Below are 27583 nucleotides of genomic sequence, written 5' to 3' on the forward strand. Positions count from 1 at the left end.
GCTTTAATTTCATATTTGTTTATTAAGTACAGACATAAAGTTCTTCAGGTGAGTTTTACAAAAGTAATGATGTGAAGTGCTAGTGTATCAGTCTCTGCCAGGCTTTACTGAGTGACGCCGTACGTCCATATTTCTGTAACAGCTTGGTGGCTTCTGTGCAGATGTGCTGTGGGACCAAAGCGAAGTGTCTGTCCATGTACAGAAAGACAATACAACACTCCATGACGTCAGGAAATGGGTATTTCTGAAACGGAGGAAACAATCACCCATTACATTTGGGAGATATGCAAATCAGGTCTGATTCAAAAGTATAAATCAGGCTAAAACCAATAGATGGATGTGTTTGAATAAAGTAAGGAATAATTGACGATGGCCGTTAACACAGCAGGTGTGCATTATTTTTCTAATAATTGAAGGACCAGAGTCAATTATTCTGCTTATACCACGGTTACCACAAACATTGCTTTGACACGTTAGGTGTGTGGTTTACAGAAAAAAATAATCAACACCCATGGAACATTTCTCAGCCAATCAGAATAAAGCATTCAACAGCCCTGTGGTATAAGCCTTTAATAACTGAATGGATTAGTTTTCATGGATAGACATGTTTTTTGAAGCATTAAACGGACACTCCACTTTTCTTGAAAATATCCTAATTTTCCAGCTCCCCTTGAGTTAGACATTTGATTTTAACTAGGGATGTGCATTTATGTCATTTTTTTCATTTCGATTAATCCATAGGTCTGAAGAACGAGTACTCGATTAACTGGGGGCGAGGCGTACACGTCATGGTGAAAATGAAAATATTTATATTAAAAACACTCAAATAAAACTTAATTTTGAAGAAACTATGACAGAAACATGAACACATACTAGATTATTAATGAATTAAATGTTTTTAACAGAAACCTCTTACAGGAAAAGCTGCGTGATGAAGTGAAACTAAAGGGTTAATAAACACAAACCAAAGCGCTTTCTATATGACGCACTCTACATAATATTAAGCCTTTATACAACATAAACGTACGACGTGCATCTATCTGCATAAAATGCAAGACTTCAACTAAGTTTTCAGCTAAGTTATCTAAAAAAAAAAAGAAAGTTTAACTGCCTTTGTGGATGTGCATCATATACAGCGCGCTTTTAAACACGTCCAGTCAAAGCACAAGCTAACATTAAGCAGCTTTAAGTCTTTTGCTATCATTTTAGGGATTAGCTGTGTCATGTCGTCCCCTTACCTGTTCTCAGTCAAGATGTTAATGCTTGTATGGCTCTCTGGTATCTCTTGATATTTGATGTTTAAATATGAGATGATAAACCATTGAACTTTTGACGGCGCTGTACATTTTGCACCTGACTGACTGTATTTCCGAAAATCACAGCATCCTTTTAAACCATAGTGCCTCAGTGATGTGAGGTGTGGCCAGCTTCACGGGATCGGTGGGCTGCCGCGCATTGCGCGGATGGGTATGGAACGCCAAGTAGTTCAATTGACGCCACTTACCAAACGCGCGTCATCTTTAAAACGCCGATTTTTACGGCGTTCAAGTCGAAAAGACGCCACAAAGTACGGCATTTTAGCTAACAACCGCCGCAAATTACGGCGGTGTCACAGCAAACCACATCAACATCATCGGGAGGGCTGAACTTTGTAGAAAAAGGAGGGGCTGGTTTTAATATTATATTAAACGCAGCTTTTTACGCCGTCTTTGTCAGAAGAAAGCGCCGTAAATTATGGCGTACTACGAAAGGCCTATGACGCCGTCATTGATATGATTATAAAACGCCGTAAATAACGGCGGTTTGCTGTGATACCCCCGTAATTTGCGGCGGTTGTTAGCTAAAACGCCGTACTTTGCGGCGTCTTTTTGACTTGAACGCCTTAAAAATCGGCGTTTTAAAGATGACGTGCGTTTGGTTAGTGGCGTCAATTGAACTATTTGGCGTTCCATAGATGGGCGGGTTGCTGCGGTGCGGTCGTGCGAAATTATGTGTTTGTTTTTTAATCACGCATGGTAATGTTCATAGATATATACACTAGATGTCGCCTTGGGGCTCTGAGCATGCGTCAAAACCGCCGCCATCTTAAAACAGGGGTCTTGTCATAGGAAGTATCTGGGTAAAGCTGCTATCTCCGCCTGTACTTCGAATTCATGGACGATGCTGGACTTTTGTGCTGCGTATGGGTGTTAGGCCTACTAGCACTATGCATTACTGTTAAAAAAAGTAAATTGTCATAAAATTAAAACTTATATTTTTTCCTGGACTAAACGCTAAATATATGTCTGACTGTTGAAACGAACCAAAAGAAAACCAAGAAAATCGCGTTCATGATGATTTATGGTGATTTTATTTACACCATTGCCTACAATGACGCTGATGCGGGATTCCCCTGTTTCAAGGTGGTGGCTCTAGTTGACGCATTCGCTCCAATGAACTGCTGTAGCCAAGGCGACATCTAGTGTACATATCTATGGGTAATGTTACTGATGTCATACGCTGGTCTTGCGTAGCTCGACACAACGTCAAACACGTATCTCCAGACCCAGTCTTTACTTCTGTACCACATGCACTTGTAACGCTAACCAGACATCCAAATGCCGCCATATCCAAAATAAATAAACCCACATGATCATCGTTTTCGTGATCGATCAATCGAGTACTCGTGCCCATCCCTAATTTTTACCGTATTGGAATCCATTCAGCTGATTTCCGGGTCTGGCTCTAGCACTTTTAGCATAGCTAAGCATGATCCATTAAATCTGATTAGACTATTAGCATTGCGCTCAAAAATAACCAAAGAGTTTTGATATTTTTCTTATTTAAAACTTGACTCTTCTGTATCATGTACAAAGACAGACGGGAAATTAAAAGTTGAGAATTTGTTTTCGGTCACTATGTAATATCACTACGCCTGCTGCAGCCATGTTACGGCAGCAAAGTTCTTGATTATTATGCCACAATGAGAGTATAGTCCTAGCCATAACGACCTTGAAAATCACAACTTTTAATTTCCCGTTGGTCTTAGTACACGATGTAACTACAGAAGAGTCAAGTTTTAAATAGAAAAAATATTGAAACTCTTTGTTTATTTTTGAGCGCGATGCTAATGGTCTAATCAGATTTAATGAATTATGCTAAGCTATGCTAAAAGTGCTAGCGCCAGACCCGGAGATCAGCTGAATGGATTCCAAAACGATAAAAATCAAATGTTTAACTCTAGGGGAGCTGGAAAATGAGCATATTTTTTTTTAAATTATAGTGTCCCTTTAAAAATGGGACACCATTCAAATCCATAATAAATGTGAAAAGAGCCAGGATATTATAAAATTTAACTATGACTGTGTTTGGTCACATGAACCCGATTTGAATGATATGAGTTTGATAAAACAATGATCTTACTTTGATAATCTCAGGAATAGCAGCAAGCTCTCTGCTGTGTTCAACAATCCGGGCGGTCAGAGAAGCAAAAGTTTCACTGTTTGAATGACAAAAAAAAACAGTCAGCAATCTTCAAGTACTAGCTATCTAATGTTTATTTAAGAAGAATAACAGGTGCATTATCTGGCACACCTTTCATCCCTCTTAGATCCTCCAGGTTGATGAGCAGATGATTCGGTCTCTGTGTCTTTCGAAGGGTTGTGTTGCTGAATCAGGTTTGACACTTTCCTCTGAATCTCTGCTGTGGCTCTCTGGGTGTATTGAAGACTGGCGTGAGGTTCAGAGAGAAAAACCTTACAGAAGTCCTCAGACAAACGGTGATCAGACTGAATTTCTTCATTACAGTTTCCATCTTCGGACTGTTTTTTCTCCGTCAAATGTTGACTGTTATTCAAAGTGGATGCATTTGTATCACAGCTCCACCATTTCTTATACAACAACTGATAACAGACAAAAGCCTCCATGTTTTGAGAAATCGCCAAGCTTTTCTCATCAGATGGGTCTAGTTTCTTTTTGTAGAACGCCACAGAGTCCAAACCTGCAGATGAACAACATGAAGGATTTTGAGTTTTAATACCGATTATTAGTGTGTGCATTGCATTGCACAAAATGTTTATTATTTCACTTTATTTGGAAAAGGAAAAAAACAGAAATATGCATTATTGTGAGTCATACAGTACATGGCCAAGATTGGTACAATCTGGTTCAATACTGTTATGAGCTAAACACATCCACTGTGAATGGTGCAATACAAAATATTAACGTTTAAATTATTTAAAATATTTGACCTTGTGGTAGAAGCAGCTGACTCATCTCAGCCAATAGCGTGAAGTGGCCCACATTAAAACCTTCAGTCAATGCTCGAAATAGTTCCTCTAGTACAGATGACCAATCACACAACAGATGACTCAGTGCACACAGTGCAACGTCCAATGAGATGTGAGATAAGAGCTGAAAAAGAAATTGTATACTATTAAACTATTTAACTCTTTCCCTGCCAGCGTTTTTTATGATTTTCACAAAAGTTTAATGCATTCCAGGAAAATGTTCTTCTTTAAATATTTAAACATACAATATAATCAAATGAAAGAACAGACCCTCTGCTTTAAAAAACAACAAAACATTTGTTCTTTTTTAATCACCTCTAAAATATGGGTAGGTTTCTTCAAAAGTACCTAATTTTAAACAAAAAGCTAAAAAATAGCATTTTTGTAAGACTTTTGTTAGAGATCAGATTCAGAGCGCCAGCTAGTGGATAATTAGAATATAGATTGACGCAAAAACTCGTCAATGGCAGGGAAGCGTTTTCTCTTAATTGACGAGAAAACTCATCAATAGCGAGGAAATAGTTAATATAACTCACACTGTATTTGGCTGAAAGAAGTCATTTACCTTTAGGATGGTTTAGTGCAAATAAAATAGGGACAACATTTTCATTTTTTAAATGAACAGTTTCTATTAAAAGTATAGTTCTGGGGCACCATTGACTTCCATTGTAAGAAAATGGTAACAGTTCACAATAAGGTTGATAAATGGTGTAAAAGTATTGTTCACTGTTAGTTTATGCATTAACTAATTGTTAAAGGCGGGATGCATGATCTCTATAAGCCAATGTTGACATTTGAAATCACCTAAACCAACACGCCCCTACCCCTGTAGAATCTGGACATTCTTTTGATAGACCCGCCCCACACATTCGCAACCCAGGCAACGATGTCGGTTAGTAGACACGCCCCTTACTGCTGATTGGCTACAAGTGTGTTTTCGTACTCGGCCGGACTCCCTTTTCAAAAGCGTTTCACAAAAATCGTCCACCCCGCCTTGTGAAATGTTACAAAAAAAAAGAATACAATGAAAGGCAATGGTGCCCCAGATCTGTTTAGTTACTAGGGATGAGCACGAATGCTCCAATTTCCAAATTTTCCATCTGCAATAAGAAGTTTGAATAAGAAAATGCTAAAAATGTTTGGCTACTGCTCTATTTAATGCCTTTTCACTCCATCTGTACGGTCTTTTACAGACTTTAGTGTAAAATATACATGAAAACTAATTTGTATGCATTTCTGATTGTTTGGCCAATTCAGATCGCAGACTAATTTAAGTATTAAGAGTTTCAATGCCGGGTTTTCTGTTTTTGGTCACCGGCTCACGTGTTATTTAGACGTGCTTCTCCGCCGCATTAGCGCATTGGAGATTTGTAAGCCGTTATATAGCTTACTTTATTTTGTTAATACAGCTAAACGCGACAGAGACGCAATACAAAGCAATAACTTTGTGAAGGGTTGTTAAATTAAGCTCGTAAATTTGCACAGTCAGCAATAAGGTATCAAGTCAGCTTATGTTATTTGTAAAATAATGTTAAAATCAGATATTCTTGTTAGATCCATCTGTTGTTCTTACCGGATAACCATGGAGCAGCAGAGCGTGTTTTCTCCACAGTCAGCATTATTGTAACATGAATGACAGGCTTTCACCGGAGCGGGTAAGCTAAATATAGTTGTCTTTCTTAACAAAAACATGTCGAACTAAATCATATCATCTCAAACTTACTTGTTTCATTGGCACATTGGCAGTGACTGGAGGATTCTCAATGTCTCGGAGTTGTTGATGGAGTGTTTTCACTTTAACCAAATCATCGGCCGTCACGCTGAACTCTTTCTCCCACACCCTGTGTACTGAGCAGATGAAGCTCACATCCTGACATTTAGCCCAATCGTGTGAAGAGGACACAGTCCATGTCACCACACCTGTATCTGTGAGTCTCTGAGTGAGAAGTTCATTCACACAGAAGAGCAGCCTGTGAACCTGCGAGGAACAGCAAGACGTCAGATCATACTGATATTACCTGCACAGCTGACATGTACGATACAGTGAACTGGGATATAGCATAAACTATCAAAGGGAAACACACCACAAGAGAGTCTTGATTCCTTAAGACTTCCTGTGTGGTCAGCCAATCCTGGGACAGCATCAAGTCTTTGGCACATCTGAGAGAAAGTGAATGTGCCAGCTCGCTTTCTCCAGACAGCCGTGCCAGATTAGCTGCCGTCCTTAAAGACGTCACGTCGCCCTTCCTGGCGATCACTTTAGCTGCGTCGAAGCTGGAGTCTGCAGATAGGTAACTGACAAGAGAATGAAAAATAACGTAACATACAGCCGAATTCAATAATACCTCAACCGACAAGCTTTAAACTCAATTGTACAGTGCATATGTTAGAAACACAACTGAACTCATAGTTTTAAATTAAAGTGACACGATTGTCAAGAATGGTAACCCTTACTTGAAATTTAACCTTTGCATTTGATACAAATTGTCCCATTATTAAACCCAATATTCTTTAAAGAAATATGTATTGTACATGAATGTATCATTATGAAATTTTATGCGTCTATAGTTTTTGTCAAATTTACCATTTGGCCGCAGTAGCGTAATGCCCATCTTTCTCCAGCACTGCCGCCCAGCTCATATACAAATCTCTCTGAACCGGATCTTCTGGCTGAAGTCTGGCTTTGGCCAACGCTATGGCTTCCCTGACAATTTAAGAAAACCGTTAACTTGTCATTCAGTCGACCATGGTAAATGAAACTAAAGGTAATGTTTCTTACCGGTATAACTGATGGCTCTTCAGAAGGCCGATGGCCTCGTAGATTTTATGGATGGAGATGAGATGCGAGGCGGCTTTGAGGAACTGCTCGTGAAGACAGAGCTGCTTCACATACGCCTCTACAGTCCTGACCCAAACCTGATACCCAGCTACAAAACAACCGATTGACATTTATTTGAATGTAAACGACAATTATAAGCTTAATATCTTTAAGTAAGGTCATGTGAAAGATTTAAATAAATGTGAAATTGTTATACTGTTTAACATCGTGTGTCTTACCCATAGGAGCCAAACTGAGGAGATGGTCGTTCAGTTCTCCTTTTTCTGTAGCGAGGTTTAAAGCTCCAATCAGGTCTCCTTTAAACAGCCTCAGATACACCACAGATTCATAATGACCCGTCTCCACGTGACTCTCCTCTGCATACAACACCAGCAAAAGATTATTACTGATTCCAGGTCAGCATTGCCTCATTCACTGCACATCTATTCTGTGTATTCTGTGATCATTAAATGTATGTTGGACTCACCTTCTTCCTGAAACATCCTGTAGAGGGCGTCCCTGTCCGCGAACAGGCCGAGCTGGATGTGATCTCCAGAACCTGGAACACACATTCCTTGTGCTTGTCCTGACGAGAAAACCAAAGACATGTTTGTCAACTTTTTATTCATCATTATTTATACATGAGATGACACGAGGTTAAAAGTGCACATATTATGCAAAATCCACTTTTACAAGGTTTGGACATAAATGTGTGTTGACACAACAACCCTACAATGAAAAAAGCAGTCTCATTAGACATTCTGTTTTGAATCTCCTGTTAATGTGATGTCACACAAACAAAGCCCCGCCCACGACCACACTGACTGGTTAATTTTACCCAAAAGCTTTTCTAAATGGGTTTGTTTACACATTGTAGCATTAATGTGTATAAATATGCGTTTCTCTCAGACTGTATTTACAGGAATCAGATCAAAAACTGCTCACTTATTGGATTTAAAAATACACACATGAAAACAGATAGGGTCCCATCCAGATTGGGTCATTTTGGACATGCTATAATAAATGATCTGTGGGGTATTATGAGCTGAAACTTCGCAGACACAATCTATGTGCACCTGAGACTTATATTACATCTTGTAAAAATGGGCATAATGTGTGTCATTTAATATAACATGGTGCTCGTATGGTAAGTTTAAGTCACCATGAAATCAAAATGGACAATTCTTATTTTTTATGGGATATTGTACTTTTATATTTGATTTATCAGTGCACTACAATATTTACATTCATGTGCCTGCAAAATCTTTTCTTAGGTACACTTCCAATGATTCAATCAGTTCCTGATGGACAAAATCAAGTCCCACCTTACATTTTCCTCATTTCAGGAGCCGTTTCACTTGAATATGTCCGGAAATGGAAAAAAGACAACTGCAACTTCAGTTTCATGCCGCCTTTAAAGAATCAAATTGAAATACTATGATACAACTCAGTGTTGCCAAGTCCGCTTATTATAAGCGACTTTGGGCTTATTTTTCTGTAAAGTCGCTTACAAATATTGGTAGTCGCGGGTCGCGTTTCTTTGGGCTTGTTTCTAAAGAGTAGTTGCTTATTTGGGCTTGATCCCAGCTCCATAATAAGTTGTCAATCAGATATTTCCTATATGTTATTAAACGTAGGAGTCTGTCTTGCCTGTTCTCTTGGTCCCTCCCCATACACACAGGAGACAGGCAGCAGAGTTTTTCCCACCCACATCCTGCTTCTAATTGGCTCTGACCCAGATGGCAACGAGCACTAGCCAATAAGAGGCAGAGCACGGCAATCGTTTTTTTTCTGGTTAGGGAAACGTAGTCAGTGAGTGACGTAAACTTTAAATTAATGCGCGCGAGTTGCGACTGATGGGACTGTAGGATAGTTTTTTGGAGGAACAAATGCCTGGGACAAAATATGGGAAGAAATATAACAGACTGGGAGAAAGAGAAAGGAGTAGGTGCAATGGGTGTGCATTATTTTCAAATACTACAAAGGACCGGAGTCAATTATTATGCTTATACCACGGTTATCACAAACATTGCTCCGGTCCCTATTTTTAAAGGGAAATTCCGCCCTAAAACGGAATTTAGGGTGTTTTTTCGTTGTTAACGAGTCAAACTTTCATTTAAAAGCATATTTATGACTGAAGAGCAACATTTAAGATATTTAAGATGTTCGTTTTCTGGTAAACTGGCCTTTGAATGTGAGTGAATAGGGCATGTCGCATTAGTGCACAAAATCTCTATTTTTACAACACTAAGAAGGCTCGACACAACGTGATACTTTACTCGAAGTATCACGTGGGTCTCTACACATGAACGCGAGCATTGAGAACATTGTTTGTGTACACAGATTTTAGTAAAAGCGAAAAGTTTGGAACAACTTACCGTGCTGTTAAACTGCGTCCCGCCGCCATATTGCCAGTCATGAGCAATCGATTTCAGAATGCGATTGAATGGACTCCATAGGACGCTACTTTTTTAACTACAGGGTCAATATTGTTTTTCACTTGAGACAAAACAACAAATTATCCGTGCATTTATATGGAACTATGCTTTAGGAGCTATCCATCTTTACTCTCCTTCCTCCTTATGTCGCATTCTGAGATCGATTGCTCATGACTGGCAAGATGGCGGCGGGACGCAGTTTAACAGCACGGTAAGTTGTTCCAAACTTTTCGCTTTTACTAAAATCTGTGTACACAAACAATGTTCTCAATGCTCGCGTTCATGTGTAGAGACCCACGTGATACTTCGAGTAAAGTATCACGTTGTGTCGAGCCTTCTTGGTGTTGTGGAAGTGGAGATTTTGTGCACTCATGCGACATGCCCTGTTCACTCCCATTCGGGGGCCAGTTTGCCAGAGGGCGAGCATCTTGGGTATCTTGGATGTTGCTCTTCAGTCATAAATGTGCTTTTGGGTGGGGGTTTGACTCGTTGGCAGCGAAAGGGCACCCTAGGTTCCGTTTTAGGGCGGAATTTCCCTTTAAGGCATTTGACAAGTTATGTGTGCAGTTATCAGAAATGAATGCATACCCACAGAACATTTCTCAGCCAATCAGAATACAGCATTCAACATACCCCTGGTATAAATATTAAATATAAACCAAAAAACTTTAAATTATGAAATGTAGTGGAGTAAAAATTATGTTATGCTTTGGTTATACCACAAAAAACCCTTTCAGAGATTGATCCAATTACATTAATTAAATCAGTATTATAAAGTAATCCATAAATATTCATATAACTGTTCATTTTGGGTGGGTTGTCGGCTGACCGTGCGAGTGTTTGACTGTAGCCAGTGTAAGACAGTCCTGCTGAAGCTCCTCTTTGGGTCTGTGATCCATCGTGGTGCTGAGCGGGAGAATTGAGCGTGGCTTTCGTTTCTTAAGAGAAACATCTAAAGATAAGACAGAGTAATTGCGTTATTTTGTTTCTTAAAGGTGCATTGTGTAACTATTAGAAGGATCTCTGACAGAAATGCAATATAATATGCATAACTATATTATCGGTGGTGTATAAAGACCTTACAACATGAGCTGTATTGTTTTTATTACCTTAGAATGAGCCGTTTTGATCTACATACACAGTGTGTCCCCTAAAAAGACAGTTGGCGTCATGTTTCTATAGTAGCCCTAAATGGACAAAAACTGCTCTACAGAGAGCGTTTTGTCACTACATTGTCTCAGACGATGACATGTTTGTCCTGTGACTGCTACCGTAGCTTCACTATGCATTTCGAAAGGAAGGGGTGAGCTGTGGACTGAGCCGTTGGTTGCAATTCAAAGTCTCACGGCTAAAAATCTACACACTGCACCTTTAAGCAGCCATACAAGCACATGGTATTGTTGACCTGTATCCACGTGACTTAAATCTGATGTAGTTGTCATCAGTTTAGTCATCTTTTAATTCAGAAACCAATTCCAGTCCTACAGACAATTGTTTTTACGATTCTGTACAAATCATCAGGGTGAAATGAGAAGATTGTGAGTCATCAGCATAGCAGTGGTAGGAGAAGCCATGTGCCTGTATGATAAGTCTTAAGGATGTTGTGAAGATGGAAAAAAAAGAGTGGACCAAGCACTGAACCCTGAGGAACCCCAGTGACTATCAGGTGAGCTGTGGACCGCGCACCCTTCACGACACCCTGAAGGATCTCTCAGAGAGATATGATTTGAACCATTGGAGGGCAGTACCCGTAATCCCTAGGAATGATAGGGTGGCAAGTAGGATCTGTTGATTGATTGTGTCAAAGGCTGCCGATAGGTCAAATCTGAATTGAGGATTTGTATTCTGCCTAAGCTAGCCATAATGCTTCTGTGACCGCTAACAGCGCTGCTTCGGTGGAGTGGTTGCATTTAAAGACTGACTGCTTATCATCGAGTAGGTCAATCTGGAGATAAAAGGGAGGATATCTGTTTAAAAACGGCTTTCTCAAGTGTTTTCGCAATGAACGGAAGAAGTGAGACGGTTCTGAACTGTCAGTAAGAGAGGGGTTCAACACACCATTATTGGCTGATAACGGTGTTTGCATGGCCAATGAAGCATGCGTTTAAGCTTCTTGTGTCAACTCCAAAAAATGCCATGCTAATATATAACATGAACTGTCTTCATTCAATTTAAGTAAAAATTATACTTTTTAAGTTAAAATAAAATTTCTCAAATCTAATTCACATGCTTATTCAAACTTTTCATGCTGGTATAATCAATATTTTTATTATACAATACAAAACGTAAGAAAAGTTGCGAAAACTCCAACAAAAAACTGCACAGAGGTCTTGAAAGACCAGACACAAACCGACCTGATTTCTCTCGTCTCCTCTCCTCTTTGACCTCTCTTTTAACTGCATGGATGAACTTTTCTCCGTTCTGAACCCTCTCGGCGGTGCTCACTTCCATGCCTCTCTCTCCGGACCAACCTGCGACCCCAATGATGAAGGTTATTCATCACAGGACCGGAGTGACATTTCAAAGACGGTGCTGGAAGCACAGAAGCAGGAAAAGAGGAATAGACAGCGAGAGATTAAAGACAGAAAGCTGATCTGTTACCCGTGACGGATGGAGCGTCTGTGCTCTCTCTCTCCTCTTCTTCCTCCTCATTGTCTGACTGTTGATCTTCTGCTCCACTGCCCGCTGCTCTTTTATGTTCCTCTTCTGATGGCAGTTCTGCCTTCATCCCTCCTTTACCCGGCGTTTTCTTTTTCTTCTTGGCCTTTTTCTGCGGCCCCTTCTTTTTCTCCATCTCAACACGTTTCTTACCTGTTTGATGGATAGATCGATAACAATTATGTTTGTATGATATTACATCAACATCAATATTTATTTAGGCATTTGTGTCTATTTTCATTCCACAAATTAGAGTGAAAAAAATTAAAGAGCGGTGAGAGAAATGAAACCTAGATATGTTGCAGGTCAGACTCGAACCTGCTCTCCTGTATGAGCACCTAAATAATTTTATTTTTAAAATAGATATAGTATATGTACTTTTGGGGGGTGTAAGATGCTCCTGTTTGGACACAGCCCATTCATGCAGGGTGAAGTCATCTGCACCAGTCCAGATCAGATCGGGGTGAACTGAAGACCACTGCACACACAGCAGACGACCCGAATGACCCCTGTAGTTACACACTGGCTCCTCTTTTAGCACATCCCAAACCTGATAAAAAGAGATTATAAGAATACAGATCTCCTGCGACAAAGTTTTGCAAGTTTATTGCTAATATGCTTATTTAAATTAATCAATATTTCTATGTGTAATTTTGTTAGTAAAATCTCCTAAAAGAGATATTGAGCGGTCACCGTATTTAGACATTCATGGTGTGCAAATACTTCGAATGGTGAACTTGCCTGTGCGGTCCCATCATAACACGCCGTCACCAGACGCCCGTCGTGATGAGGGCTCCACGCCAGGCCGGTGATTTTGTTGGTGTGACCAGACAGAGTCCTGAAGGGTTCAGTCACCAACACTGAACTCTCTGATGGGGTTTCTGTAAGAGATAAAACACTGGTGAGATAAGGCAGAGTAGTGTGCTCATGGTGCCCTCAGGTGAAAAGATTAGTGGGCGAGTTCTGACCTATGGCACTCCTGAGGTCGTGGACGTAGACCGTAGCGTTGCTAGAGCCGGAGGCGAGCATGTACTGCAGCTCAGCTTGAGACGAGTGCTCGTGGTGCCAACGTAAGGCATTAATGATCTTACGATGCTGCTGAATCGAGCACAGGAGCTTCAGCGTCGGAGCTCTGAATACATCTATGGACCTGAAACAATATAAACGTCATGGAGTGAAGGACATATCTCTAATACGTACAGCCTTTGATTAAGATTTCTTAAATGATAAGAATCAGTAGCTGATTGAACGAAATGACACACGTTAGGAAAAGTGTATATAAAAAAAGAGGCACTATTATCCTTATAAGAGTAGTATTAAAGGTGCAGTGTGTAGATTTTTTAGCGGAACCTAGTGGCGAGATTGCAAATTGCAACCAATGGCTCAGTCTACAGCTCACCCCTCCCTTTCGAAACGCATAGTGAAACTACAGTAGCTGCCACAGGACAAACATGTCATTGTCTGATTCAATGTAATGATGAAACACACTCTGTAAAGAAGTTTGTCCATTTAGGGCTACTGTAGAAACATGGCAGCGCAAAATGACGACTTCCATGTAAGGGGACACGCAGTGTATGTAGATAAAATAACTCATTGTAAGGTAATAAAAACAACACAGTTCATTATATAAGGTATTTATACAACACTAATAATATAGTTATGTATATTATATTGTATTTCTGTCAGGAGATCCTTCTAAAAGTTACACAATGCACCTTTAATTTGTCCTTGTTACTGAATGATACTAATGAACATGTAGGGGTGTTAGTTGTAACACTGAATGTTTACACTGTTGCACAAGGTTGAGCAATTTGTTTTTCCATATTTTTTCACGCTGCCAAAAGATGATCTCCCGCAATTATTGTATCATGTTTTTTCAGAGAGTTATTGATGAACGAGAGTTTTGGTGGCATGTAAGTAAATTTTTTCATCATTATGTTTTTTTCGGTTTCTAAGTTGGGTGTGTAAGATACCAAATTCAATGCTATGTTATATTAATCAGTGTCTTGTTGACTAAAACATAGCATTGTTTTGAAATATGTCTGCAGCTCTTAGCAACTTTTTTGGTGGGCGTGAAAACATTTTGACCAAGCGGGATTAATTGTAACGCTGTGTAACAACTAACCCCTCAGCACTTACGATATGAAATCCGCAAACGTTAGCGTAATTCTTGCCATTGTTTTAAATAGACTACACACTAATGATTGCTGGCTGCCAACAAAATAAATGTGACTGTCTTATCAAAAATTGTGTGAAAATGTATTTTTGTTCATATCTTTAATATTGATTGAATAGACCTTTTGCATGTTTGCAAACAGAGTTGACTTTTTTGTGGGCGGAGCCCAACTGGTGGCAGAAAGTGAATGCTTCACAATAGAGGTGTGAAGGTTTTTAGCATTAAACTGTGATTTTTAAGCATCCGGTGTTCTGTAGAAGTCTGTTTCCTCTATATTTCTCTTAAGTGTAATGTTTCTTATAACGTTTTCACCAAGTTACGTTTATTTTTTAAAATAAATTAAAAGTTTAAATGGCTTGGCTACTGTTATGTGTGCATGTATGTAATGTATATGTATTGTTCTTTATTGGTAAATCAATTATTTTTACAGTATGAATCGCTGATAAGAGCAATCCTATCATGTATTCTGTATAATATCATTTATTAAATATTTAATCATTTCCTGTTCAATTTCTTCCTTATATTTTTAGCCTACGTGTTTGATCTAAAACTATGATGTTTACATACAAATTAATTTGTATAGGCCTGTTTATATATTATTAACACTTTACACCGTGTGTGTGTGCTATGTTTATATATTTATTAGTAAACATCATAATTTAGAACAAACAGGAAGAAGATATAGGCTAAGATATAAGGTAAAAATAAGTAATAGAAAACGGAAAAAAAAAACCGAAAACTTTAATAAATGGTAATATTATTGATATTATGAACTAATTCAAATCTTTAATCTTTCTAAATAAATAACTTTCTAAGTAACGTGATGAAAACGCTATAAGAGACACATAGAGGGAACAGACTTTGAAAGAACTCCGGATATCTTCTCTAATTATTTTCTATTCAAATTATTAAAAAATTATTTAAATGATTTCATCACTCCAGTCTGTCCGGTTGAGGGCTTTTATTTCAACCATAAACACCTACGTTTATCTTCAAATGGTGTCTTCGACGACGGTATACTATAAAAATGAAGGTCATCTATTTTGGCATTCCTATTCTGACACTCAACAGACAACAAGACATTTTCTAGTGAGTTATATTGTTTCACTCATGTCTCATTCACTTCCACTGTTTTTCTGCCACCACATTGCGCACATGACGTAACTGTGACATTGACTCGCAAAAGGTCTATAAGATCACGTCAAAGATTGAAATCATAATGAAATGAATGGCTAAAATCAGACTTTGATGCTCATTATCTCAGAATTTGATTGTTAAAACTGTAGTACGGTTATTACAGACTGGGCCACATATAAAAAACATTTTTTGTCATAATTGTGCTGCTTTTTCCTCACATATTTGTATCCATTTATAATTGAGCTATTGTTAGAAAAGGGCTGGATGAATAAATACAGTGTGGATACCTGTCTATTATAGACAGATATATAAACAATATCCACTTCAAGTATATAGACAAAACAGTATTGAAATATTTGCCTGCAAACTTAATTTTTAGCAAGTTTTTTACAACTAACCCCCTGCCTGTTAAAATGAACCTCACCTATGGGGTAAGTTGTAACATTTGCACTTGTCCAAGAATTATCCAAGTACTAGAAACAAACTTTAAGGGGTGGTTTCCCGGACAGGGATTATACTAGTCCTAGACTAAAATAAATCTAAGAGCTATCCAAACTGAAAACAACTTGAACTGACAGATCTTAAAATATTTGTTTTGCTTCAAATTGCACAGAAGTATTGTTTTAATTGTAGCATGTTTGTTAAAACTAGTTATATTTCCTAAATAAACTAAGGCCTAGTCCTGGCTTAAACTAATCTCTGTCCGGGAAACCACCCCTAAATGTTCATTTGTAGCAGAGATGTGTGTGTTGCTTGTGGAAAAATATAATTAATTCATTATTTTTTGAATGATTGAGCCAAAACCAAAAAGCATTAGGTTGTGCCCCGCTCTCCCCTACTTACTATAAGGTTATGGTAAGGTTAAAGATTATGTGCATAACAAGGACACTATAAAATAGTGCTACCAAAAGTTCTGATTGAGATTCATACCCATCTTCATTTCCTGTGGCCAGAACGCTGCCATCTGGCTTCCAGCTAAGGTCTGTGTGCGGTGACATCTTGTGCTATAACAGAAAAAGAAATAATAATTCACAGATTGTTTACTGTTGCAGTCATTCTGGGAGAGGAGGAAAGTGATTTCTTGTCTTACTTTGATGTTGTTGGTGTCACAGATGAGCTTGTCAATGTTACTGGCCTCTCCTGACAGTTTCCAGGGGTCATGCTGAAAGATGACGCCCTCCCCACCGCAACTGTATAAACTGTATGAAGGCTTGTCTTCTGAACCACCTGAGCCACACATAAACACAAATGTAAATGCATATAAATATGCTAAATGCATATAAATATGCTAAATATATATAAATATGTGACCATGCCTATGAAGCTAAAGTTATTTTTTGTGATTTGCAGTTTTCTACATACATCATCCTATGTGAAAATCTAACCTTGATACTTTTAATATTGACTGAGTAAGATCATGTCAAAGATGGACATCAATGTGAAATCAAACTTTGATGCTTTGATGCTTTTTATCAGAATTGCAAAGCAATCTGGCAACACCCACAACTTTCTAGACTTATCTTGTTTAAACTATATTACAAAGCTCTGAATATGTATGCATGGAAAGCACACACTCGCTTATCTCACCAAAATAAAGCTTTAAATTGTCTTTAAAAAAAAAACCTAAAGATGATCTGAGATATTAAATCAACAGAGCTGAACATTTTCCAAGCGGGACATCCTCAGGGAGATGAGTCAAGGAAACGCACCGCGGAAAAAATGTAAACAAATTATATCTTCCCCCATCCGCCGTCTCCCATCAGGAGCTCTCAAACAAAAGCAATTACCTGCACGCCCCCGCGGCCCAGAGATGGATATGATGATAAACGTGTCATTTGTCAGCGGACGGGCGAAATTAACTTTTCATTTTTTGATTACACAACAAACTGTGCGAAGAGAGTGCCGGCATTCTGTCCACGCTCGCTCAATTACCGGGCGTGTTAAAGATGAGGCAAGCATCACTTATTGCTGACGAATCGCTCTTGGTGTCTTTCGAAGTTCAATGTTTACTGGGTCATAATGAGCGCGTGCCGTGAATAGACTTACCGAAAGACAGGGGCGGCACAAGAGGACCCCACGAAAGAGAATAGACCGTTCTGCGGTGGTAGGTGCTTGAGATTTGAGGTGGTCTGTGTGCAAAATTAAATATTGATAAAGTCATTTTTATGATTCAAACCATTTTTCACATTCTGTAAAAATATCACACCTGAAAATCTTTAATAGTGACTGAGTAAGACCATGTCCAAGATTGAAACCAATGAGTTAAATCAAACTTTGATGCTCCTAATCTCATAAAGAGATCACAAGACTTCAGCCTGGATCGGGTCACTTAATTTATGCACATGAATACACAAACATTTATTTTAAAGTAATGTTTTGCTTGTATTTGACAGAAAAGTACAGGGTGGAAAAAGGGGTATGGGATCGGCAAAGGACCACGAGACAGGAATTGTACTCGGGTCAACAAAATGCATCTGCATTATATGTCGGCTACACCATCGGCTCTGACAAGCATAAACACTTCTAAAATGTCAAAAATTTTATACAGCGTGACATGTATGGTGTTCTTACTTGTTAGAGTAAACCTCATAGATTCCCACTTTGCCATCATCCGTGCCAAAGGCTAGCGAGCCCTCTTTTAATGGATGCCATGCCAACTGAGAGAAGCATAAAAAATTGCTTTACATGCTTTTCAATGATCTTATTTTTAAACTACTTTATAAGACTTACAGCTGTCACTTTTGACTTGATCCCTTGCCAAAAAGTCCTAATTTCATAGTGGTTCTGAATAGAGAGGGTGTTCCACACCCGGATCATGCTGTCCCCGACCCCTACAGCCAGACAGCCGGTTCCCACCGGAGAGAAACTCAGACAGTACACAAACCCTCCCAGAGTAGGCAATGTCCAGCAGCACTCCAGGGTTGCCAGATCCCAGCATTTAATCTGAAATGCACCATCGAAACAACATATTAACCCTTTCTCCACCAACATTTTTTAAAAAGGTGAATGCCTTTCAGAAAATGTTTTTCTTTAAATATATAAACATACAATATATCAAATGAAAAAAACAGACCCTCTGCTTTCAAACTAATTTTTTTTTCACTTTTTATCACCTCTTAAATATGGGTAGGTTTCTTCAAAAATACCACATTTTAAGCAAAAAGCTGGGATAATTGCATTTTGTTAAGGACTTTTGATAGAGATCAGATTCAGAGTGAAGATAAAAACATTTTAAAAAAATATTTTACTTCTCGATCCATCGAGGTGCTAAGCAGAAGCTCTTTCTCCCCTAAACGACAGGAGGTCATGTTGAAGACGATACGGCCGTGATTCTGTCCATCCGCCGAACTTCCCAGAAGACACCACTTTTGCTTGCCCGACTTCATTAGATCCCACATGACAATCTCGCCACTGCACACACCAAAATGCACACGGTGAGCGTCCAAACTCCACACTCAAAATCATCTGAAGCACAATGATTAAATTAAAAATATACATCCATACCCAAAACAGCTAGACACAATCTGTGAAGGTCTTCCCTTAGGCCAATGGACAGTCAGCCACAGTCTTTCCTTCACCCCTGGATCAACCCCAGCTCCTCTCCGTTTCAAGAAGGGAAGTTTTAGGGTCGTGACACCTGAAATCAAATTAACATTTATGCACCTAGCAGACGATTTTATACAGGGATAGGGATGCACCGAAATGAAAATTCTTGGCCGAAACCGAAAAAGAGGAAACCAAGACCGAAAAACCGAAACACTGAAATAAATTATTATGCCAATTATTAGTACAACTGCATTCATGGCTATCACTGTGTACTAACTTTACTAGGGGTGTGTGACGGATCACAAAATTCACGGCTCGGATAACACTAGTTTTTGAGGCACAGATCGGATTATTTTTCAGATCCGCAAAAAGGAGGTGTGGAAAGTCAGAAATTGCAAACATTTATAAAAAAGAACAAAGTTGCACATTAATAAGGGCTAACATTAGCATTAGGTACAAAAATCGAATTAAATGAGTCATAACAATGTCTTTGTATAAATTAAATATATTATTATTTTTAGAGCTACAGAAGTGATTTTCTCTTTGTTTTGGGTTGTTTGATTAACATTAATGACACAGACTTGAGTAGGTTAATTGAGGTTACTGTCTCTTTAAGAGCAAATAAGCTCTGACTGTAATCTATACTTACACTTAAGACATAAACAATTGTTTTTATTAGAAAAAGAATACTGTGGAGATCATTTTGTTTATATGTGTCCTGTCCCTAATAGAAAGATTTTATGTTCGCTTGTTTGCGTCTCACTCGTGTGTGTACTATTGAGGGCACTTAAACGCGCACGCACACAGAGACCGAGGGCGAATCCCAAACAGTGCAGCATAAAAACGTTACGTTGCTTTTCATTGCTTTATTCGGCAAAAGTACGTATGAGACACATTTGCGCGACTCTCTCTAAAGTTTACACATCAAGATTTATGATCCTTGAAGGGCGTACTGTGATGATCACGTCTGGACCGGACACATGTGCCTCTGTGCGTACAGACAACTGCTCACTTTAGCGATTTGTGCGGTTAAATACATCCACACCGCATACATGTTGCTTCAGACAAGCACGTGCAGGTCGCGGTTTCTGTTTGCGTCATCACAACATTTCGGCCGTATTGTTTCAGTGATAAATGATACATTTTCGGTGGCCGAATATTCGGTGCATCCCTAAGTGCTTTTCAAGATATAGATTTTTATGTATGTGTATTCCCTGGGTTCGAACTCATTATATTTTGCACTGCTGCTGCAATGCTCTACCACTGAGCTATGCATGGCACCTGAATTCTGTGATATTCTGCTGTGCTTTTTTGTAAACCTTCGAGTCCATCTCATCACCTTTGCCTCTGGCGGTGCTCCATATCCGCACGGTCTGATCTCGACTGCCTGAGGCCAGGTAACATCCTACATCTGCTCCTTCTGTCGACCCATTGTTTCCATCTATAGAAAGACCATGTAACCAATGGAAATAAGGCCTTTAGTTAACAAACTTAGACACACAATGGTATTGAGTGAGAGTCAGACAGAATTGAAAATGAATGCTGGTCACTCACCCACGTTTTCTTCTGATCGTCCATACAGCGGCTCCTCTCTGGGACGAGGACACCATGCCAAAGCGTGAATCTCATCATCGTGGCCTCTTAGCCGACAGATCACATCTCCTTTCTTACTGATGTCTATCACTACGATCATTCCATCCTTATAGCTTCAGAAGGAAAAACATAAAAACAAACTTTAGACTTTTATTGCTATGATTTATGGTGTTGCAGACAGGCACCAAGACGTTGCTATGCAGTTAGTCGCTAAGGATTTTTTTATCCACCAGCTATAAATGTAATAGCTTAAAGTAAGATTGAGAAAACTTCAGTTAAAGGAATATTCAATTTTCTTAAAAGAAAAATCCAGATAATTTACTCACCACCATGTCATCCAAAATGTTGATGTCTTGTTCAGTCGAGAGGAAATTATGTTTTTTGAGGAAAACATTGAAGGATTTTTCTTATTTTAATGGACTTTAATAGACACCAACAATTAATACTTAACTCAACACTTAACAGTTTTTTTCAACTGAGTTTCAAAGGACTATAAACGATCCCAAACGAGGCATAAGGGTCTTATCCAGCAAAACGATTGTCATTTTTGACGGTGGGAATAACAAATATACACTTTTAAACCACAACTTCTCGTCTAGATCCGGTCCTGAAAGCGTCAGCGTGACCTCACGCAATACATCATGACGTCAAGAGGTCACAGAGGACGAACGCGAAACTCCGCCCCAGTGTTTACAAGTGTGTTGAAAGAGGACCGTTACAACGTTGTTGTATGTGGAATGATACTAATTAATGTCTTTGTGTCAGTTTATTGTTTACAATGGTCCGCAAATGTGCGTTTTATATATGTAACACATGACCTCCCTACGTCACTATGAATTTACGTTAGGTCACGTATCGTTTCACTAGATAAGACCCTTATGCCTCGTTTAGGATCGTTTATAGTCCTTTGAAACTCCGTTGAAAAAAACTGTTAAGTGTTGAATTAAGTATTAATTGTTGGTGTCTATTAAAGTCCATTAAAATGAGAAAAATCCTGCAATGTTTTCCTAAAAAAAAAAAAACAATTTCTTCTCGACTGAAGAAAAAGACATCAACATTTTGGATGACATGGTGGTGAGTAAATTATCTGGATTTTTCTTTTAAGAAAATTGACTATTCCTTTAATCATTTTTTCATCAGCTTTATATTGGCCAATCGGCAAAACAGCTTTCTCAATATCGGTATCGGCCATTAAAAAACGTGTGAAGTTTACAGCTAGTTTTGCAAAGCAGTTTGGCAAAGTTTAAAACTTACCGATAGAGGTTCATTCAAATCCCTAAGCTTAGCAAGAGCAATAGTGGTGGTAATAGTAATAGATTATAGTAATAGATTTAATATTGACCCTGATCTCTCGAGGATTACACAGACACAGTACACCAGACAGATTTCATTGTCAAGACTTTAATGAAGGGGCTGGCTATATCCTGCATTAGGCGATAATATAATGAGCTTTTACCCCACTGCAATGTAGTTCTCCTCGTGCGGTGAGCAGGATAAGCAGAAGATGGTTCGAGGTTCAGGGAAGAAGCTCTGGGTGTCGTTACTGCTGTACCGGTAACACACCACAATACCTTTCTCATCTCCTGTGACCACCAGATGTTTCTGCACTGGAGACCAATGGACTGCAGTAATGGTGTTCTGATCAGAGAGAGACATCACACGTCAATCAAGTTCAGAGTGCAATAATAAATATGATTGATTTAAATGGGCAAATAAAACTTCATACTAAGACTTAACTTGAAATCGTTATGTTATATTGATATAAATATAAACTCATGAACCTTTGAAGTTAAGTTATATTTATATTAAAGTACACCAGTAAGTTAGCTTAAAAAGCATAGGCCGATAGCTCTCCTGAAACATAACACTTTACCTGATGCACATTGTGCTCCGTCACCAAAACTCGCTGATCAGCATCCCAGATTTTAACTGTCTTATCATCTGAAGTACTGGCACAAATGTTTTCTTGTCCATTATAGTGGCAAAAAGCAAAACCAGAGACTCTTTCGGTGTGCCCAGTGAGTTCACCTGCAAAAAGATAACTTGATCAGATCATGCGATATGATGTTTCTTATTAAGTAATGTATAAAACCTTAACCCCTACCTATGACTGTTGGGGATGTTGCGGTCACTTTAACCAGGTAAATTGTGTTTTTTGCTCCAAAACCTAACACTCCATTAACATTTACATCGCTGCAGCGTGAACAGTACCAGTTCGGAGATGCTGGGAGAAGTCTATCGTGCATTGTAACGATTAAATAATTTCCGCATTAAACCCAAAATAAAAAGAAGTTCAAGTTGATGTCAATTTTTCTCACATGCACTCACTCATGCTGCCGAAAACACACCGGCTACCGAAAATCGACTAAGAGTGACGTAAAATATACGGAGCGCGAGAAGGGACCGCATAACCATGGCAACAGTCAAATCTTCCACGGATACATCAAATAAATATATAATAGCATTCATTAATGTAAAGTCAACCGTTGTATTTATATTTATATCAATTCCATTAACAATAAAATAAAAATAAGAAATATTAAACCGTTTAATCGTTCATCTTAGATACGTTTGCCGTAAAGCAAAGTGTCGTGAAGTATTCAACATGGCGGCGTCCGCAGTGACATGGGCTGGTAAGTCAAGCCAAACATACTATTGATTTATTTATCGTAGTATATGTAAATCACTAGCTGATGTCTTAACTATATGATTGTTTACAGGATTGACCGCAATCCGACGTTTTTGTGGACAAATTAACTCTAGGTAAGAAATGTTTTGCGTTCTGCAGAAGGACACAGACCGCATTCAGCAGCGATCAAACATAAACCATATGATTGCTGTGTCTCCCAACCGATCAAGTGTTCTACATAAATAACATTTATGGGCATTATATGCGTACTGCTCTATTTTACATTTAAAACTTGTTGATATGGACCCGAAATGGTGTCTCGATGGCGTTTGCGATAGCCTATGTATATTAGGACCCATTCGTTTCAACGGCATTTTCTTGTTGAATATATGCAAGGGCTTAGAGCTCATGTAAATTAAATATCTTCTCTGCATCCTCCATCATCTAATCTGTTATGCTCATTTTAGGTTGCTTGGTGCTTCATCTACCCTATCTCAGGTGTCATGTCTTCATACAAGCACACAGTTAAACGGCAGACACTGGGAGAGGAAAAATCTCATTTTATATCCACCACAACAGAAAGATGAACCACCGAGACCAGCTGTTAGTGAGCCATTTATTTCACATTTACACTTAGAATGTGAATGAAGTAAGTAATCTTTACGAGTAAGCTATGTTTTGTTTTTGATAGGAGGTTTTTCACTGCAGACGTCAAATTAAATACAGCAAAGACAAGATGTGGTACTTGGCCAAGCTGGTGAGTGAGATTTGCATGCAAGGACTGACACTTTTATGCATTTGACAGATGCTTTTCACAAAAGTGACTTACAGTGCATTTAAGCTATACATTTTATCAGTATGTGAATCAAACCCGTGACCTTTTGTGCTGCTAACGCAATGTTATGCCAAATGAGCTACAGGAGCATTATATTATATTAATATTGTATACACTATTCATAACAACACTGCTTTTTAGTAGTTTTAGTAAATACGGCTCTGTTCATTAACATTTACATTTATGCATTTATTTAGCGGATCTTTTATCCAAAGAAACTTTTTAAAGGTTAGGAAAAAATAAAGCGTGTTGTCATAGGGAAGCAATAATACAAAATGTGCATATACCAAGTTACAAGTTTTCACTATTCCAAACAATACCTGTTGAGAGAGAGTGAGGGTTAGTTTTATTTAATTTAAAGATGGAAGAAATAGAAATGCAGTCAATTTCAATTTGTCAAGTATTTTTGAAAAAGATGATTTTCAATATTGCAAGAGATGCGGCATTAGCATGCACTCTACTGAACACTAATTTAAATCTGTTTAATAGATCAAAGGTATGACCATTGACCAGGCACTCGCTCAGCTGGAGTTCAATGACAAGAAAGGAGCTAAAATAATCAGAGAGGTAAAATACAGAGAGATTTCTAGCATCATTGACTCATATGATCACATGACATCACGCTTCTCGTGCACTATTTAGGTCTGAAAGTCGTTGTAACTGTGTTGTGTTAAAGGTTCTTCTGGAAGCCCAGGAAATGGCTGTTAGGAATCACAACCTTGAATACAAATCAAATCTGTATGTGGGTGAGTGTTCCGTTACCGCACGTCAGTCATGTCTATTCACACCGGCAGTGCATGTGTTAAGTTGTTTTACTACATGAAATCACATCATGTGCTATTATCGCAAAGCTTTTATTTATTTGTATAATTTTATCCTGTTTATTCCTTTTTAAGCAACAATGCAAAACTGCTATATACATGCACTTAATTGAAAAATGTGACCCTAATGCTACGTACACACCAAACACGGGGCATCACGTTACTCACTCTAGATTACTCGCGGGATTTAACTTCGTGTCATGTGAATTCTTTACTTGAGTTAAATATTTTCAACTTGGGCAAAGACGGGTTTGAGGCGAATAGCGCGTGTTTTCGCTGCAAACGCTCCGCCCATATTGCGTCATTCGCATCGCCCCACGTGAGGACGCGTCTTATCGCGTCTTTGCATTGACTTTGTATGTAATCTACTCGTGCAAATTGTTGAACTTGCATTTGGTGTGAACCCACAGTTAGGGGCCAATCACACCAAATGCATTTATGGCAGTTGCAGGCGCCTTTTTTGAATGTTATTCTATAGGCAGGGAGCGTATGCGCGCTGTTTATGCTCGACGAATGCCTTGCGGTTTTTGCGGGCAGCCACAGCTCACGCTTTTGAAGCGCTGAGAGCGGAAAAGCGCCCATGTCATTTGCGTCTTTCCATTGTCCAATCGTATGAGGGGAGAGGCGGGCCTTTCGTTGTGGTGATGGAGGTTTACAGTTGTTTGGATCAGAGCAAGCGTCCTCTTTCTGCTAATATGACAGTTCACAGCAAAAGAGCACTCACGCTGCAATATTTGATTGACAAGACAGCTGACTTGGTGTTTGCCTAGCAATATAAAAACCCGCGTCGCTCTGCTCTTTAAAAAAAAAACAATGCGTCGCGCCTTGCGTTTCCAAGCGTTTAAAACGCGTTTGGTGTGATTAGCCCCTTACTGTGTAATCCAGGCTAAAGTCTTATAATCTAATGTTTGATTTCAATCATTGATTTTAATCTTTGACATGACCTTACGAAGTCTGTATTAAAGGGACCCTCCACTTTTTTTGAAAATATGCTCATTATCCAGCTCCCCTAGAGTTAAACATTTGATTTGGAATCCATTCAGCTGATCTCCGGGTCTGGCGTTAGCACTTTTAGCATAGCTTAGCATAATTCAATCTGATTGGACTATGGGCATTGTGCCTAAGAGGAGCAGAGTTTCGATATTTTTCCTATTTAAAACTTGACTCTTCTGTACCATACTATTTTTCAATAGCAGAGGACTATTTTCGGGCAGCAAAGTCCTTGATTATTACGCCAGAACGTATAGAGAGTATTCTGTCTGTCTTAGTACACGATGTAACTACAGAAGAGTCAAGTTTAAAATAGAAAAAATATTGAAACTTTGGTTATTTTGAGCATGATGCTAATGGTCTAATCTGATTCAATGGATTATGCTAAGTATGCTAAAAGTGGTAGCGCCAGACTTGGAGATCAGCTGAATGGATTCCAAAAATGCGTCCCTTTAAAGAAATCAAAGTTATATATATTATATATCAATGTTCTTTACATTTATGTAGGATGATTTTATTTAGGTGTATTAGGAAACTAAATTCATCACATTTTATTAATATTTTAGGTGTACTTCCAATAGTCTATTTAACGTTATTTTTAATGAACATTGAGTTATCTCTTATATTAAATGACATTTGTGACCCTGGACCATAAAACCATTCATAAGGGGGTATATTGAGATATATACATCATTTAAAAGCTGAATAAATAAGCTTTCCATTGATATACAACAAAAATCTGGAATCTGAGGGTGTAACAAAATCAAAATATCGAGAAATCGCTTTTAAAGTTGTCTAGATGGAGTCTTTACCAAACACTGTACTTATCATTAGTAATTTTTCGATATATTTATTCAAGGAAATTGACAAAATATCATTAGAACATTAACTTTACTTAATATCCTTATGATTTTGACCCAATACAATGTATTGTTGGCTATTGCTACAAATATACACACTCATGACTGGTATTGTGGTCCAGGTTCACATTTTTTCACTATGGCTCTTTAGCTTCTCAAAAAAAGCATTTCTTGGTTTAATGATATTTTTTGGTCTGTCACAACAGCTGACTCGTTCTCGGGCAAGGGAAAGTACCTGAAGCGCATTCGTTATCATGGACGTGGTATGTTCGGTATCATGGACAAGGTGCATTGCCATTATTTTGTAAAGCTTGTCGAGGGGGTGCCACCCAAAGTCGAACAAAAGACAGGATTTGACCAGGCCAAAGAGTACGTGGAGGAGCTGAGGAAAAGAACCATTATTTACTCATTATAGTTAAAAATGACTCTTGACTTGTGTTTGTGTAAATAATAAAGAAGGTTAATAATTATGCTAAACATGACTCATTTATTTCCAGTCTCAGCTTGTCTGTTAAATGAATAAATGTCAGTGTCATACAGAACTATAGTATTTAAAACTAATGTGCAAATTGTAGATGCTCGACCTATAAGTGACATTTCAGACATTCCCTGACATTTTGCTCCTGAATGATGAAGTGTTTCCTATTGTAGATTCCCAGCCAGGTGTGAATGCACCCCATTGGTACTTATTAAGATTGTTGCAGAGGTGTTTAGATGTGCATTTATCCTCTAAATTGTGGGTTGCATGTGGTAGAATATGCATGCAATTTGGTGGCTCTGTTTTTTTTAACAATTCTAATGTAATTTTTTTTGT

The 27583-nt window shown here is 38.6% G+C and overlaps 2 protein-coding genes and 1 long non-coding RNA gene across 3 annotated transcripts in view; 1 reads left to right on the forward strand and 2 right to left on the reverse strand.

Moving 5' to 3' along the window:
* Positions 1-27583, reverse strand: part of LOC141366079 (uncharacterized) — a 411784-nt gene that overhangs the window by 151899 nt on the left and 232302 nt on the right. The window lies entirely within an intron of this gene.
* On the reverse strand, positions 3-23001 carry gemin5 (gem (nuclear organelle) associated protein 5). The gene is made up of 28 exons (XM_055179950.2): positions 22739-23001; positions 22508-22662; positions 22091-22272; positions 20596-20747; positions 20381-20482; positions 19000-19132; positions 18744-18906; positions 18226-18438; positions 18067-18152; positions 17542-17624; positions 16586-16722; positions 16426-16499; positions 13151-13332; positions 12924-13063; positions 12561-12732; positions 12126-12335; positions 11879-11995; positions 10354-10476; positions 7574-7672; positions 7326-7463; positions 7048-7195; positions 6853-6972; positions 6353-6563; positions 5992-6246; positions 4230-4392; positions 3574-3979; positions 3403-3478; positions 3-244 (listed from the first exon to the last, which is right to left on the reverse strand). Exons 1-28 carry the CDS (start codon positions 22878-22880, stop codon positions 80-82), a joined length of 4347 nt encoding a protein of 1448 aa, XP_055035925.2. The 5' UTR covers positions 22881-23001; the 3' UTR covers positions 3-79.
* On the forward strand, positions 23181-27246 carry mrpl22 (mitochondrial ribosomal protein L22). Its single transcript, XM_055179953.2, has 7 exons — positions 23181-23267; positions 23355-23397; positions 23731-23866; positions 23955-24020; positions 24588-24665; positions 24775-24844; positions 26976-27246. The coding sequence occupies exons 1-7, from the start codon at positions 23240-23242 to the stop codon at positions 27182-27184; spliced, it is 630 nt and encodes a 209-aa protein (XP_055035928.1). The 5' UTR covers positions 23181-23239; the 3' UTR covers positions 27185-27246.

This window comes from Misgurnus anguillicaudatus, chromosome 9 (assembly GCF_027580225.2).
Source record: "Misgurnus anguillicaudatus chromosome 9, ASM2758022v2, whole genome shotgun sequence".
In the NCBI taxonomy this organism is placed as follows: Eukaryota; Metazoa; Chordata; class Actinopteri; order Cypriniformes; family Cobitidae; genus Misgurnus; species Misgurnus anguillicaudatus.